The 13,767-nt window shown below is 43.4% G+C and overlaps 2 protein-coding genes across 4 annotated transcripts in view; both read right to left on the reverse strand.

Moving 5' to 3' along the window:
• BNIP2 (BCL2 interacting protein 2) overlaps positions 1 to 13,767 on the reverse strand; it is a 1,133,240-nt gene that overhangs the window by 948,170 nt on the left and 171,303 nt on the right. The gene's annotated exons all lie outside the window — the stretch shown is intronic.
• RORA (RAR related orphan receptor A) overlaps positions 1 to 13,767 on the reverse strand; it is a 1,262,381-nt gene that overhangs the window by 97,085 nt on the left and 1,151,529 nt on the right. Inside the window, exon 1 of one of the 3 annotated variants that reach the window (XM_050797250.1) lies at positions 11,645 to 13,029. The exons of 1 other annotated variant lie outside the window; for it this stretch is intronic. In XM_050797250.1, the coding sequence (XP_050653207.1) occupies positions 11,645 to 11,648 (4 nt within the window). In that variant the 5' untranslated portion in view covers positions 11,649 to 13,029. Of the gene's footprint in view, positions 1 to 9,889; positions 10,143 to 11,644; positions 13,030 to 13,767 lie in introns of those variants that run through there. One more of the 3 variants, XM_050797249.1, reaches the window with a different exon arrangement.

The raw sequence follows: 13,767 nt of genomic DNA on the forward strand, positions 1-13,767 counted from the left end.
AAGTGAACAACTGAGGTTTAACCTGATAATTAGTGCATCGCAGATCTGGGACAAGAACCCATGTCTTCATCGTCCCCTACCCTATGTAGGGGGGTTTCCACTACTCAACATTGTTTTGCTGCGCTGCAGACAGGGTGACTCACGTGTAAAGTGAGGGTGTTGGACTTCAGAGGTTTCTCAACCAGCATTATCTGAGTATCTGTAAAAATGTAGCAATACTTGAGCTTTACACCTTGAGACCAATAAAGTCAGAAATCTGCAGGAGCATAGCCAAGGCTTGTATATCTTTTAAAAACTCTCCAGATAGATTAATGTGCAGACCAGGTTGGGAGCAGATGACCTATGAGGTCTATTGCAACATGTTCACCATCAGTTGGGAAAATTTTTTGGTTCAGTTCCCTGATGCTGACCCATGAGGCCATAAGCATTTCTAAACCTTTATACTGTTTTTACATTGGCCTAGCTGTTGTCATTATCTGCATTTATCTAGTTCATTGATATGTTTACCTAAGTATTATCTACCTCTCCCACCAGAATGTACCCTCACAGAGACCAGAGACTGACACGATAACTGCTGTCCCCTCGGCTGCCAGCATCACATCTGCCACAAAAATGAGATAACACACCAGCATTTTCAAAAGAAAAAGGGGGCTGGTGTCGCAGTATGGAAGCGGGCACATGGTCCTTCTCCACACCAGCCAGAGGAAGTCTACTTTGATCTATCCCACCAGATTAGAATCTAAGCTGCATGAAGGCAGCATTTGGTCTCCCCTGTTTGGACGTCACCTCCAGAGCCTCGACACTGGCAGATACACAGCAGATGCTCAGTGCCTGAGAAAGGCCATGTGCTAAACAGGAAGCCCTGATCAGCTTCCAGGGCACTGAAACCTTTACTTTGTTGCTGAATAAAGCAACCTTGAAAAGACATCACTGTTTCCACTGAGTTGGCCTTGACTTCTGCAGTAGAACTCCTAGCCTGCTCCTGCTAAGTGGTCACAATATTGGCAAGACCCAGCCCAGGCACACACTGAAGGCTAAAATGCATTGTGTCTACGTCACATGCAGAGGCTGGGGATTCTGGACAAGACTTTATGCTGAAAAGGAGTGTAGGATTTGAAAAGTCTCACAGCCGCCTCCAGCACCAAAACAGCCTCAGGGTTCTCTCCTGTTTGGGCCACTTGGGGTAAGAGATTTGAGGTAATGGTCTGCCCTCTTTCTTCTGCATGCTGGTTGATAGCAAGGCCAAAGTTAACAGAAAAATATTTCAAGTGTGTTAATAACAACGCCAGAAATTGCTCACATCTGCCACCTCTTCCATGCCGAAGGGAGTGAACTAAAGGGAAGTGAATGGTTACCTTAATATAATTTATCTTTCTGAGATTCTCTTTCCTCATGAGTAAGAGGAATGGGTTAGCCCCGAGCAGTGGTTCCCAAACCCGTCTTGTCCTCAAGAGAGGATCTTTTACAAAAGAAGATTCCTTGGCCTCCCCCTAGGCTTTTGGAAGCAGAATCTGTGCAGGTGTTGCTGGAGAACGGCATTTATTTTTTAGATGCTTCCCAGATGACCGTGAAGATCAACGGCATTTGGGAACCACTAAAGGAATGGAGGACTTTGCGGTCCACCCAGCTCTGACAGGCTAGGACAGAGCTTCACAAAGTGAGGCCTAAGGACCAGCTGTATCAGAAACATCGGAGATGCTGTGTAAATACACGCCTTTGTGGGCCTCACCCCAGACACAGAATCAGACTCTGGGGGAGACCCAGGGATCTGCCTTCTTAAGACTCTCTGGATATGCAATGTACTCTACAGTTTCAGACCCACTGTTTCAGGCAGGATTTTAGAGCTAACTTATGGCTTATGTGGAAGCAAATCATGTTCATCATTGCGTTATTTGGCATGTCACAAAAATCTCCTTTGTTTTAAATGGCATGTAGCTTATAGCAAATGCAAACCTATAAGCCCAACAGTCATAAAGCAGCCTTCTCTGACTAAGTGTGGCTGCCAACTTCTCAGTGCATTTTTTAAACGCTGATTCATGGCTTAAGACACTTGATTGGGAGGAAGGTGTCTCAGCTCTATTATAAGAGCACAAAGGTGGTACCTCAATTACCTAGCACACAATAGGCACTTAAGTATTTGCTGAAACAAATGTATTTACTTATTTTCACCCAGTGTTCTACGGAAGATTTGAAGTGAGATAAACAAATAAAAAGGAGACAAAAACCCTTCCAACAACTGAAAAATGAAAATAACATTCTGTGAAAAAGAGAATACTTCTCATGTGGTAAAAGAATCACACTTCTGGGTGGCGCAGTTTGTAAAACGGTTGGCTTCAATAACTGATCTGAAACTTAACCACAAGTCTTCACTTCTGAACCACTGCCTTATTTCTATGACAGAAAGGTTCAAACAGCAGGTTTTCCTTGCTTTTTCCCTTGTTTTTCATGAAATGCTGCAATTTCATCTTTCTAATAGGAACAGGTAAGCACTGTTATCCTTTACAAGCCTGGTGACTATTTGTCATTATTATTACCCTGGTTATTCTAGCTCAGATCAGCTTTGACTTCTTCAGCAATGCAAAATTCATATAAATGTGCATTCTTATACCTCTGTGTAGCATCAGGAACAAATAACATTTAAGCAACTAGGAAGATCTATATTCATCCCTTAGATTCCAACACAGAAATCAGATTGTTTTGTGATTGTTTCACACTTGTTACAACACCAAAATTCAAATCGACAATCCACTTGTATTATCTATTTATCCTATAAATTATGCAACTGAATGCTTGTTGCTACCTCATGCAGTTTCTGACATATCCTCTATCTTCTTTTTTAGGCAAACTATATATACTTAAGTGAACCAAATGATCTAACCATAAATCTTCAGAAACCAAGGGGTTAATAGTTTTTTCATCCATGTTTAAAATTGTTTTATTACCCCCAAAAGCTACTGTAGTTTACTTTTTTTCTAAATGTTTATCATTTTTGAAAAAGAAAAGCTCTAGATTTAAAAAGGGGAAATGCTGAATTTAGCTCATCAAATGACGACCTCTTTTTAAAATATATTCAAGGGCTGGGAAACAGAATGGAGGTTGAAACTTAAAAAAATACAAGGATTACTATAAATGTCATAATAATTGTTTACTCACAAACCAAATTTCACTTAAATTTAATATTGAGCCAAACAGCAAATAAATCAGCTTTATCTTAAGTTAAAAAATGTTTTCCTTTACTTCCTGCCAAAGCAAACTTTAAAAATTCAGTATCTCTTCCACAGTTACATTTCTGATAACCATGAAAAACAAGGAGTTAAACTTTTGAATCTGGTGTAGAATGTCTCATTCCAATTGAGAAAATAACTACAACCTTTGACCTTCCCACTAGCCTGATGGGAAATTCACTGGCACCATTATGGGTTTAGCTGTCCATGGGCGAGTAACCACTAGAGGGCAGCCTTATCTCATATCTGACACGCGGCAGAAAAATACCTCAACTGCTTCTAACGTTCCTTTAATTATTTTTGTAGTATCTTTGATTTTCCTGGATACTTAATAATCAACTTCAAATGGAACTAAAGGTATTCCTAAACAGTTCAAAAGTCCACTTTCACAAACAATGATACCACAAAGACCGGTGGTGAGAGGTGCTAGAGATACAGCCTAGCTGACGTTATCTTTAAACATTTTAAACAAAAGTTTTTCATCTTTAAGTCACAGCTTCTTCTTTACTATGTGCTGGGTTAACTGCCAAGTCAATTATATCACAACTGGCACTTGGGGTCCATTTTTGGCATCAAACTTTCAAGTGGTTCTAGGCAAACTGAAGTGCGTTTGAGGAAGAAACTGACCAAGATTGTGGGAAGGCAGAACCACACTTACAGCAAAAAGGACTGGAGAGGGACAGCAGAGATTACGTGTTAGGGTGTGTGTGTGTGTGTGTGTGCGTGTGCGTGTGTGTGTGTGTGTGTGTGTGTGTTTATACTACTTGTCTTCAAATGACTGACAGTCTTTCATTTGAAAGACGGATTAAATGTGTTCTGTACAGCCCCAAAGGAAAGGATCAAAATTAAGGGATTAAAAGTACAAAGGAGAGAGTTATGCTTGATATAAGACTTTTCTAATTCAAGATGGAATAAGTTACCTTTAAAGATCGTGAGTTTCCCCTTGTGGGAGGTGTTCAAGCATAACCAGATAACTACTTGGCAGAAATACTGTGGGCAGGGTCCAAATCCCAGTGGGACATTCATCTGAGTGACTTTAAAGGTTTCGTCTGAGACTGAAATCATCCTTATTTGCTTTCAGACAAACACACCTTAATCCAGCAGTCATTAAGGCCAGTCCCCACTAAGTGAGAAATGAGCTTTTTCAGATCTACTTGAAAACTTTTAGACTTCAGGTGATTTTCTAAAAGACAAATGATTTCTCAAGAATATATCTACAATCATGCCCCTAAACTGTCATGTAAATAAACAGGACAGCACTCACAAGCACGAGAATGCGTGAGTTTTATACTACACAAAGTCACATTAAAATTAGAAGATGCATTTGTGAATGTTCCCTTTGCCTAAGGTAAGTGGGACATATAGATGTATCTCTCAATTCTATCTTAATGGGGATTGGTTACACAGGTTAGCTGTACTTCGTGGTATTCTGTATTCTCGAGGAAAATAATGCTTACATTTCACTCATATCCTCTTACAACAAGCAGACTTAATGAAAATCATGGATGAAGAGAGCTAATGATAAGCAAATAAGAATAACCCCATTTGTACACCAAATTGATTTTATTAAATAGTAATTTAAAGATATTAGGCTCAGCAAAGCATTACATAATTGGATCTATTTTTTTTCCCCATATAAATGCCAGAGTTATAACTTCCACTAACTAGAGACAAAGTTATATCCAGGACGTTTTTCACAGCTTCCTCCAGGGGAGGCATGAAGATGGAAAGATAGAAATTAGGGTTGTAGTTTTTGTTTCACCATGTATCAGCTGGAAAAGCTAGGCTATAATGCAACCTCTGTGAACCTCAGTTTCTTCAGCTAAAAAATATGGGGCTATCAGTGACTCTCTATGGAGGATTACATGGTGTCAGAGTGTTTGTAAACCATAAAGCACAAAATAAATATAGATTAGCATCATCTCCCTATTTGTTTATGAAATGTCTAGTAAACTTCAGAAGCAGTAACATTTTAAAAAGCGAAATAACTGGCAAACCTAGGGAATAAACTTGACGTTTTTTATACCCACAGGAGCAAAGATTTTTAAAGTTATCGTATTATTTCCTGAAAATATGATGAGGGCTAACAAATTTCATTCCAAAAAGAGAATCCAGAAATCAAAGATTTCAGCTGCTTCCTTGCATTTTGCCCATTGGCTAATACATGCTATCATCCATCTATTTAGACCTCCTATCTCTTGACAATTAACAGAAAAATCATGTTCTATCACGTCACACAAAATACTGACGGATAGAAAAAAGCTCTGACTACGGCTCTCTCAGTTCATGAGTCAAAAGGTTGGGATGTAAGGGAGTTATCTTCAGTAGAATAGCTAGATGGGGGAGACAGAACTTGTAAATCATTCCTCAGAGGGTCTGTATGTGGTCTTTGAGATACCATCAAATGTTAACTCACACCTGAGTTGTCACTGGTAGATGGCTCCAAAAAAAACTGTTTTTTAAGTAGAGAAACATAAAAATGGTGTAGCTGCTGACTCTGAGTGCCTAATTATGGTTTTAAAAATTATTAAATATGAAATATATAAAGGCAGCCTTGATTTCTTACTAATAAATGCTGTAAATAGTTAAAATGTATGCAGAAAACATTTCCATGACAGAGTATTCTTAGGAAATTTGTTCCATATAAGCGGTTTTGTTGATCCCTATAATTTAAGAGATTTTTAAGAAAACTGAACCCCACATCTACCTCTGCAAATCCATCCATCCATCCATCCATCCATCCATCCATCCATCCATCCATCCATCTATCCAGTAACTTCTTTTCCCCAGTAAATGGTCATTTATAAATATTATTTTCCTAGGTACCCCAGAGCAAATACCAAAGTGGCTGGGTGCTATTGTAGGTGCTCTGCAAATATCACCTTGCTGATCTCATTCGTTTTTATTGTGTCTCACTTGAGTGGGAGGGAAAGATAGGAGAAAAAGAACACTAATGAGAATTAATATATTTACAAGTATATCTACTACAAATTAAAGAGCGAAGGTTTAGATGACATATTGTATATTTTTAAATGACTATTTCTGTTTAGAAACTACATTATTTCATGACTGGGCAGCATTAAATAAATTATACGCTTCTCAATTCAAATCGAGGGCAAAAGGGTTTACTTGTGCATGATGTTGCTTTGTATCCCAAGTAATGTGATTGAAATATATAAAACCAAGAGGCTGCCCATGAAAATGGTGCTTTTAAAATACTGTCTGCTTCATGGAAGGTCCAGGCTTCTCCCTCCTCCCATGGATAAATGGATTCAGAAATCCTCCTTGTCTTTAAAAGAACTGACCCCTTCTTGCCAGACAAGCACTCTGCTCAGTAGTGGCAACCATTTGGGTTTTCTCTTTTCAAGATCCAGCCATTACCTTCTCCCAATCCTTCCCATCACAGGTAACAAAAATGGTACAAAAATCCCAGTGAAGGGATACCAGGAAAAGTGTCCTTACAATGAGATCAGAGATCGAATTCCAATTTCATTCGGTAAAAAGAAAGGCCGAGTTCTTCAAAACTATAAAATCGTATTTACTAGAGTTGGACACACTACCGACACATACAGTATTTTCAAAGTGGTGAGGAGTCTTGCATTTGCACATGAATCAGGCCGGAGGAAGAATCTACGGGCCAGAAATTCCCTTTAAGCCTCTCTGTGCTCTTATAACTCCATTTACACGAACACCGGGTGAGCACTCATATGAAGCAAAGGGGTATATAATCTACTGAAACTGATGAAGCTCTTACATTTCCTTTCAGTACTCTGCTGCCGCGTGACATTTGGCCAATGCACTTTTATGATGAGCAGAACAAGTGCTCCCCTGATTATAAATGTTATAGCTGGCTCTCTCCTTTTGCCCAAGAAGCAATCCAAATGGTATTGGAATTTTGTTGTTAATTAAACAAAAGCAAAATTAAAGGATGAGACTAGAGTTGCTCAAAAGAAGATTTATTACATTTGAGCATGAAACTAAGCCTGAACTTATTTGTCAACTAATGCAGAGGAAGGATTTTCTTCTTTGGTGGGTTCAAAGGGCCCGATTTAATGATGTTTAAAAAACAAGTAAACCAGCCAACAAAGAGAATCTTTCTCTTTTATGGTGGCTTGTTCCCTCCTCCCTTGTCCACATGCATCCACATACCAAAAAGCTATAGTGTAAATAGTATTTGTTTTGCACGAAAAATCTAATTATACAAACTCTCTTACACATGGAACCAATTTAACTATTAAAACTGAGAGGCGACAGGGAAGTATTTAATAAGATTCTAAGCCAGTTTTTTCCCCTTAAATCTGATATGGAAACATTTACAGCATCCCTCACTTTCCCACAAACTATTTTCTTTTTCAGTTTAAGTTTGCAACAAAGCCAAATAATCCCATTAAAATTCAGGATGTTATGATATTGGGAGTGAAATATTCTACTTGTCCAGATGCATTCTCTCTCTCTCTTCCTCTCCCTATCTCTCTCTCTCTCTCAGGCAGCTGAGTTTATAGAAAAATTGCATTGCCAGTACTTCTGAGGCACTTTTTTCAAAGCACAATACTAGGAATCTATTATTTTATGGCAGACAGACGTCACTCCAAGACAAATGTGTGGGGGTAGTGTGTGATTCTCATTATTCTATTAGTAAGGGATAGTATGGAACTTCACTTTGTAGAACTACAAAAGCAAAAGCCTATGTACTAGGAAACATCAACATTAAATAAAAATATTAAAACGTACTTTCCTTATTGTTTGGTGGGTGGTTACTGTTCATGAGGGGAGAAAGCAGTTTAAAATGTCTCAGCCTCTTGCCTTTCCTCCAATCAACACAAATTATATTAGACAAAGTGGATAAAGACTGGCATTGACATCTTCCAAATAGCGAAATCTATTTTATAATTTAAAGACCAAAAAAATGCTTTAGCTGCAGAGGGCATTTAAATCGTTTTACACTTACAGGGCTAATGAAATGCAGGAATAGCATAAAAGTGTTTTTTTTGGGGGGGGGGGCAGGGGAGAATATATTTTTTAACATAAGAAGTCGGTAAGAAACCTTAATAATTTTTCCTCCCAAATAATTTTAGGGGCTTAAGAGCGCGGATCACGGGAGGTTTCCTCTCTTTTACTTATATGAATTGCATATTCCACAAATGATTAAATCCCATTTCCCTCAAGCCACAGGGGAAAAGAGAAAATTTGCTGTGGGCACATTATATAGAAAGATTTCATCTCAAGTAGCTCATCTTAACGTCCAGAACGTTTCGGCCTGTTAATAATTAATAAAAGAGATGCCACCCAATCTCTAGTGAAGAAAGGCAAAGCTCGGTGATCTGAAAGTAAACCCAGCGCAGATACCGAACTGGTGTCCTTCATTCCAGATTGCAACAAAACCCGAACCTAGCAAACGTTTAACGAGCGCTTGGCGCCCGCACGGGTGGGCAGGACCCGCAGGACAGTCTGGGTCTGCACAATTGCTGCGCATTAGGGAAGCCGCGTCCGCCACAAAAAGATGGGGCTCTAAATCCCCAAGCCTGGCGGCTGGGCCTGCCAAGCCGTTCGGGCAGATTATCCACGGCGACGAACCTGCGGGCGCACAAGCTGGCGGCGTGCTGCGGGCTGAGTTTCTCCGGAGCTGTTTGCAACCGTCCCAAGAGCGAGTCTCGGTTTCTCCGGCAGCAGAGGCGACTTCCTGCACACCTCCAAACTTTAGCTTTCCCATCAGAAAGTTCCCTGACGTGCCACGGTTTCTCTCCTTCTCACCTGAGAGGACCTCGAGCCAGTCCTCCCTCCAGCCAGATCCCCTTCCCCTCCCGCCCCCGGCCCGGCTACGGAGTCCTGATGAGGGCGGAAGGCCGGGCCGGGAGGCTTGGCCGCGACTAACCCGCGCCCGTCGGCCCTCACCACGGTCTAACCTCCGCCCCTGCCCGCGGATCTCGTGGGCTGCCGAGTTCCTCCCCACCTCCATCCACCAGCCAAAGTGTCAAGCGGGGGTGCGCCTCTGCTCCCTGGGCCGCCAAGGGCGTCTTGGCACGCTCGAGGCGCCCGTCTAGCTCCGGCCCGCGCGCTTTCGGAAGTGGCCGCGGCGGGACACAGCGCGGGACGCAGCGCGGACCTGCGGCACTTGCCCGGCCGGTGGCCGCTAAGAAGCTCGGGACCGCAGGGGGAGGGCGCAAGGCCTGGGGCGCTGACCAGTCCCCGGGGATGACATCGCGACCGCGCGCAAGCACGGCCCTGCCCGGCCGCGGCGCCTCCCCGACCTAGGCCGGAGCTGTCCGGGGTGCGGGCCCTGGGGACCGGCCGCGGGCGTCCCCGGCTTCCTCTGAACTCCGCAGACCCTCCCCTTTCTTCCCGAAGCGCGGCGACTCCCGGCAAACTTTCTTTTGGGAGCCCCGCTGGGTGCCAAGCGGACCCAGGAGACTGACAGGAGCCGGAGGGGGCAGCACAGGGGTATCCACCCCGTGCGCCTTTGCCCCCAATCGGAGGCAGGCCGATCCCGTGGCCCGGCTCAGGTGGCGCCGCGGCGGTGGCCCAGAAGGCCCTGGCGGGGCCCCCGCGCCGAGCCCCGGGCAGTACGTGCGTTCGGGCAGGCGCGCCCACCCCTCCCCCTGCGCGCCCTCCTCCCCGCCCCCCGGAGCCGCCAGCCCACCCGGCCCCGGCGGGGCGCCCGGGCTCACCTTTCATCGCTGCGATCACAAAATACATCATTTAAGCCGCGGTGCGGAGAGCGCAGGGAGAGCGGATGGTCCGACCCCGGAGCCCCCTCTGCCGCCGCCGCGCCGCCGCCGCCCGAGCCACAGCAGCAGCTGCCGCAGCTGCCCGCCCGCCGAGAGCCATCCCGAGCCATAAGAGGCTCCATGTGACCGGCTGACATCACGGCCGCCGCTCTGTTTACACCGCGCCCCTCCGCTTCCTCCCGGGGCGGGAGGCGGGAGGCGGGAGGCAGGCGCGCCCCAGCGCCGCGCCCCGCCCCGCCCCCGCGGGCAGGTGAGCAGCAGCGGCGGCTCGGCTGGCCCACCCCGGCCGGGCCTGCCCTCCCGCGCCCCGGGCCCTCGCCCGGGCGCCCGCCTTCCCCTCGCCCTCGGGATCACCTGTGGCCGCCGGTCGCTTTTCTGCACGCAGCGCCCCACGGAACGCGCCTCTGACCACTATCTCCCCCCACTCAGTGGGGCAAGAGGCTCGCAACCCGACGCCACTCTCCCGCTGGCTTCCCGGAGCCCTTGGAGGCGATGAATGCGCCAGCTCGTTGATGGAAAAGACAAGTTTGATCTGGGGAGCTACGGTCACCCTCATTTCCTAGAGCGCCCCAGCTCTAATCGGAAGGTACGGCCCCCTCCTGGGCCGTGAAGAACGAAGCCACTGGGACGGTCCCGGGAGTGAAGTAAGCTCCTCCGAAGTCTTTCTGGAGAGACTCGGCCTGAGCAGGGGAACTCCGCCCACCCAACCCTTGGCAACCCTTGGATATTGGCAGTTATACCAATTACCAAGGTCCTGGTCTACACCTGTTTCCCCGACCCCCTTCCCCGCGTCCAAGACCACTGATACCTGCAAGGAGAGCCGGAAATTGTACGTGAATCACCTAAATGAACTCCAGTTGCCAGCTGATTTGAGCCGCTAAATTCCCAGGCTCTTCCATCTCTCTCCAGAGAACCCATCTACAAGTAGGAAAAGCTATCGTTTTCATACCCTAGAAATGAAACATTGTGGTATTTTTGACAGAAAATAAAGACCTCTAAAGGTGAACTTTGTACATTTTAACATGCAACTGAGACTTAATTCCCTCTAAACTTTGAAGCTTACTTCTTTTTACTGTCCTTATGGAACTGTAAATCATGACGTTATTATTTTACAGATCAATCTCTTTACGATGAATTTCAGATGCTACGTACCCAGAATCTGCATTGTTTAAAACTTTGGTCAGGCAGTCTATAGTACCGAGCATAACAGAAAAAATTCTGAAAAACCAAGTTTGCGTACCTATTGCGGTTCCTTCGCGAAATTTCATGCTGCTTTATTTTGTTGGTCAGTTTCCACTCACAACTTAAAAATCAGATGGCTATTAGCTGTTGCATTCATGATGATTAAACAAGGATAATTCTAGCATATTTTTTTCTCCATGTGAGTTGCTCTTGCCCCTGAGTTGGGCCACAATTTAAAACACAAGCAGATAATCAGCACTGTAGAAAACAAGGATTCATACAACACTCCCTCCCCAGCCCCCTTTCAAGGCAAAATTGAGGCTTCCAAGCATTTATACAGCGCTCTGATTTAGAAGGTCAATAAAGTTCATTGTCCTTCAGTCAAGCCATGGCTTTATAAAAGTTTGATTTCAGATAAATTCATTCTAATATAGTTTTTTTTCTTTTAGATTTTTTTTCCCCAAATAAAACTACAAAGAAAATAAATTGTAAAAATGTGAACCCAGGACCTACCCATGTTAACTCAGCTGTCCAGCCATAGCGAAGTGGACAGGAGTTTCAAATGAATCAACCATACCCACTGTAATGTTTACAATTATGAAATTAAATCACACCATGTTCCTATGATGCAACTATATCTCCCAGTGAGGCAACGCCCCTCAGTTACACTGACACCATCATTCAAATTTGGTTCTTGATTTCCCTTGTGTTAGTGACTAATGCCAAACTATCCTATAAGCAGGTCCCAGGTACAATTTTCTTTCTTTTGTATCGTTAAAGGATGGAAAACCATTGGAGATTGCATCCTCTTAAGTATGTTCTTCCATACTCAATGCAAATGAACCCAGATATACAACTCCGAGAATTCACAATGCTACTTTAAAACAGTATCCTGCTTTAGAAAACAATGTTTTCAAAATAACCAAATCTGTTAGCTCTAGCCTGCCTGTCAGACATCTGACTCCAAGGTGAATAGTCTGACATCACTAGTAATCAGTATTTATTTCCAGATCATTTCAAATGAAATCAGTCATTGGGAACAACATGTAATGTGACATCTGCTCCTGTAGTTACAAGTAGAATAATTCATTCTATAGATATGTCCCCAATAGAAATATAATCTCAAGTACTTATCTGAAATATTTACACATTTATTCAACAAAGACATTTCCAGAATAATGTAATACTGACCTTGCCCTTTAGTGATGTATTTCATTCACTTCCTACAACTAATGAGCAACAGAATTTGAGATATGAAGTCCTAACCTTCCAATGTAGCTAGATGCTATTTGTAATACATGCCTCTATTAAATGTCTTCAGCTTTTAACCCAGGTTATATTACTGTTCTTTATCTTAACACAAAGCTCTTTGAGAGTAAAAACTAGAGACTTTTTTTTTTTAACCACTCAAAATGCACATTTTCTATGACATTATAAGGTCCCAACCAAACAGATCAATCAGGAGTAAAAGGGACCATCTGCCATATTGAAGGGACATCTCCCTGCAGTAATACCAAATTGGAGCCATAAATGATACATTTTAGTACAAACTTTTATCCGCTGTATATTAAAATACAATCATGTAAAAGGCGGGCATGGTGGCTCACGCCTGTAATACCAGCACTTTGAGAGGTCAAGGCGGGTGGATCACTTGAGGTCAGGAGTTCAAGACCAGCCTGGGCAACATGGTGAAACCCCATCTCTACAAAAACACAAAAATTAGCCAGGCGTGGTGGTGCATGCCTGTAATCCTAGCTACTACTTGCGAGGCTGAGGCATAGGAATTGCTTGAACCCAGGAGGTTGAGGTTGCAGTGAGCCAAGATCACACCACTGCACTCTAGCCTGGGCGACAGAGCAAGAATCTGTCTCAAGGAAAAAAAAAAAGTATACAATTGTAGAAATACAATAAAACATTAAAATGCAATAAATAGGTAGGAGTAATTGTCTGGATTTTATTAAACAAATGCTTATGAGTAAGGGAGAACGCCGTGCTAAGGAATATATTCTTTTTCTTTTTACCAAGTGTTCTGAAAAAAAAAAAGTAAATATTGCTTACATGAAGATAACTAAACAGAATGGGACTTCTTTACCAGGAATGGGAGTTTGTTATATATTAATTTGCAGCTCAAAGGTTTCTGTTGGCTCATCTTAGAAAAAGAAGGCATACAACATACTTATAAACACATGTAACTCATCTCAGTCTCCCAGGATGGTCATAGCCCCACGTGGTGTTCCTGTGTGCTGGGTTCCACATTCAATCTGTCATTTAGCGAGAAAGTAGAGAGACACTTCTAATGCCAGGTTGTTCCCAAAAACACCTCGGGGAAAAGACTGGTGCATTTTTGTACGAGTCTAGACTGGAGTATTATTAGTAAATTGGTGCCAATCTTCCTATGTTACAGGTTAACTAAATGATACTTGACTTTATAAGAGTATATTTTGTTTTTCACCACACAAGTTCTGATCTCATAATCTGCCACCCCAAATCATAGATATAATGCTGCTGGGGAGAATGACAAACCAGTGGACTGGCAAATTTATCACGAATCTGCAAGTGGCTCCTAGGACAAAGGTGGTTTCAAAGTTTGCTGATGCATGTGAGGCATAGCATTTTGGTTTTGTCTCACCCAGGCC

This window comes from Macaca thibetana, chromosome 7 (genome assembly GCF_024542745.1).
Source record: "Macaca thibetana thibetana isolate TM-01 chromosome 7, ASM2454274v1, whole genome shotgun sequence".
Lineage (NCBI taxonomy): Eukaryota > Metazoa > Chordata > Mammalia > Primates > Cercopithecidae > Macaca > Macaca thibetana.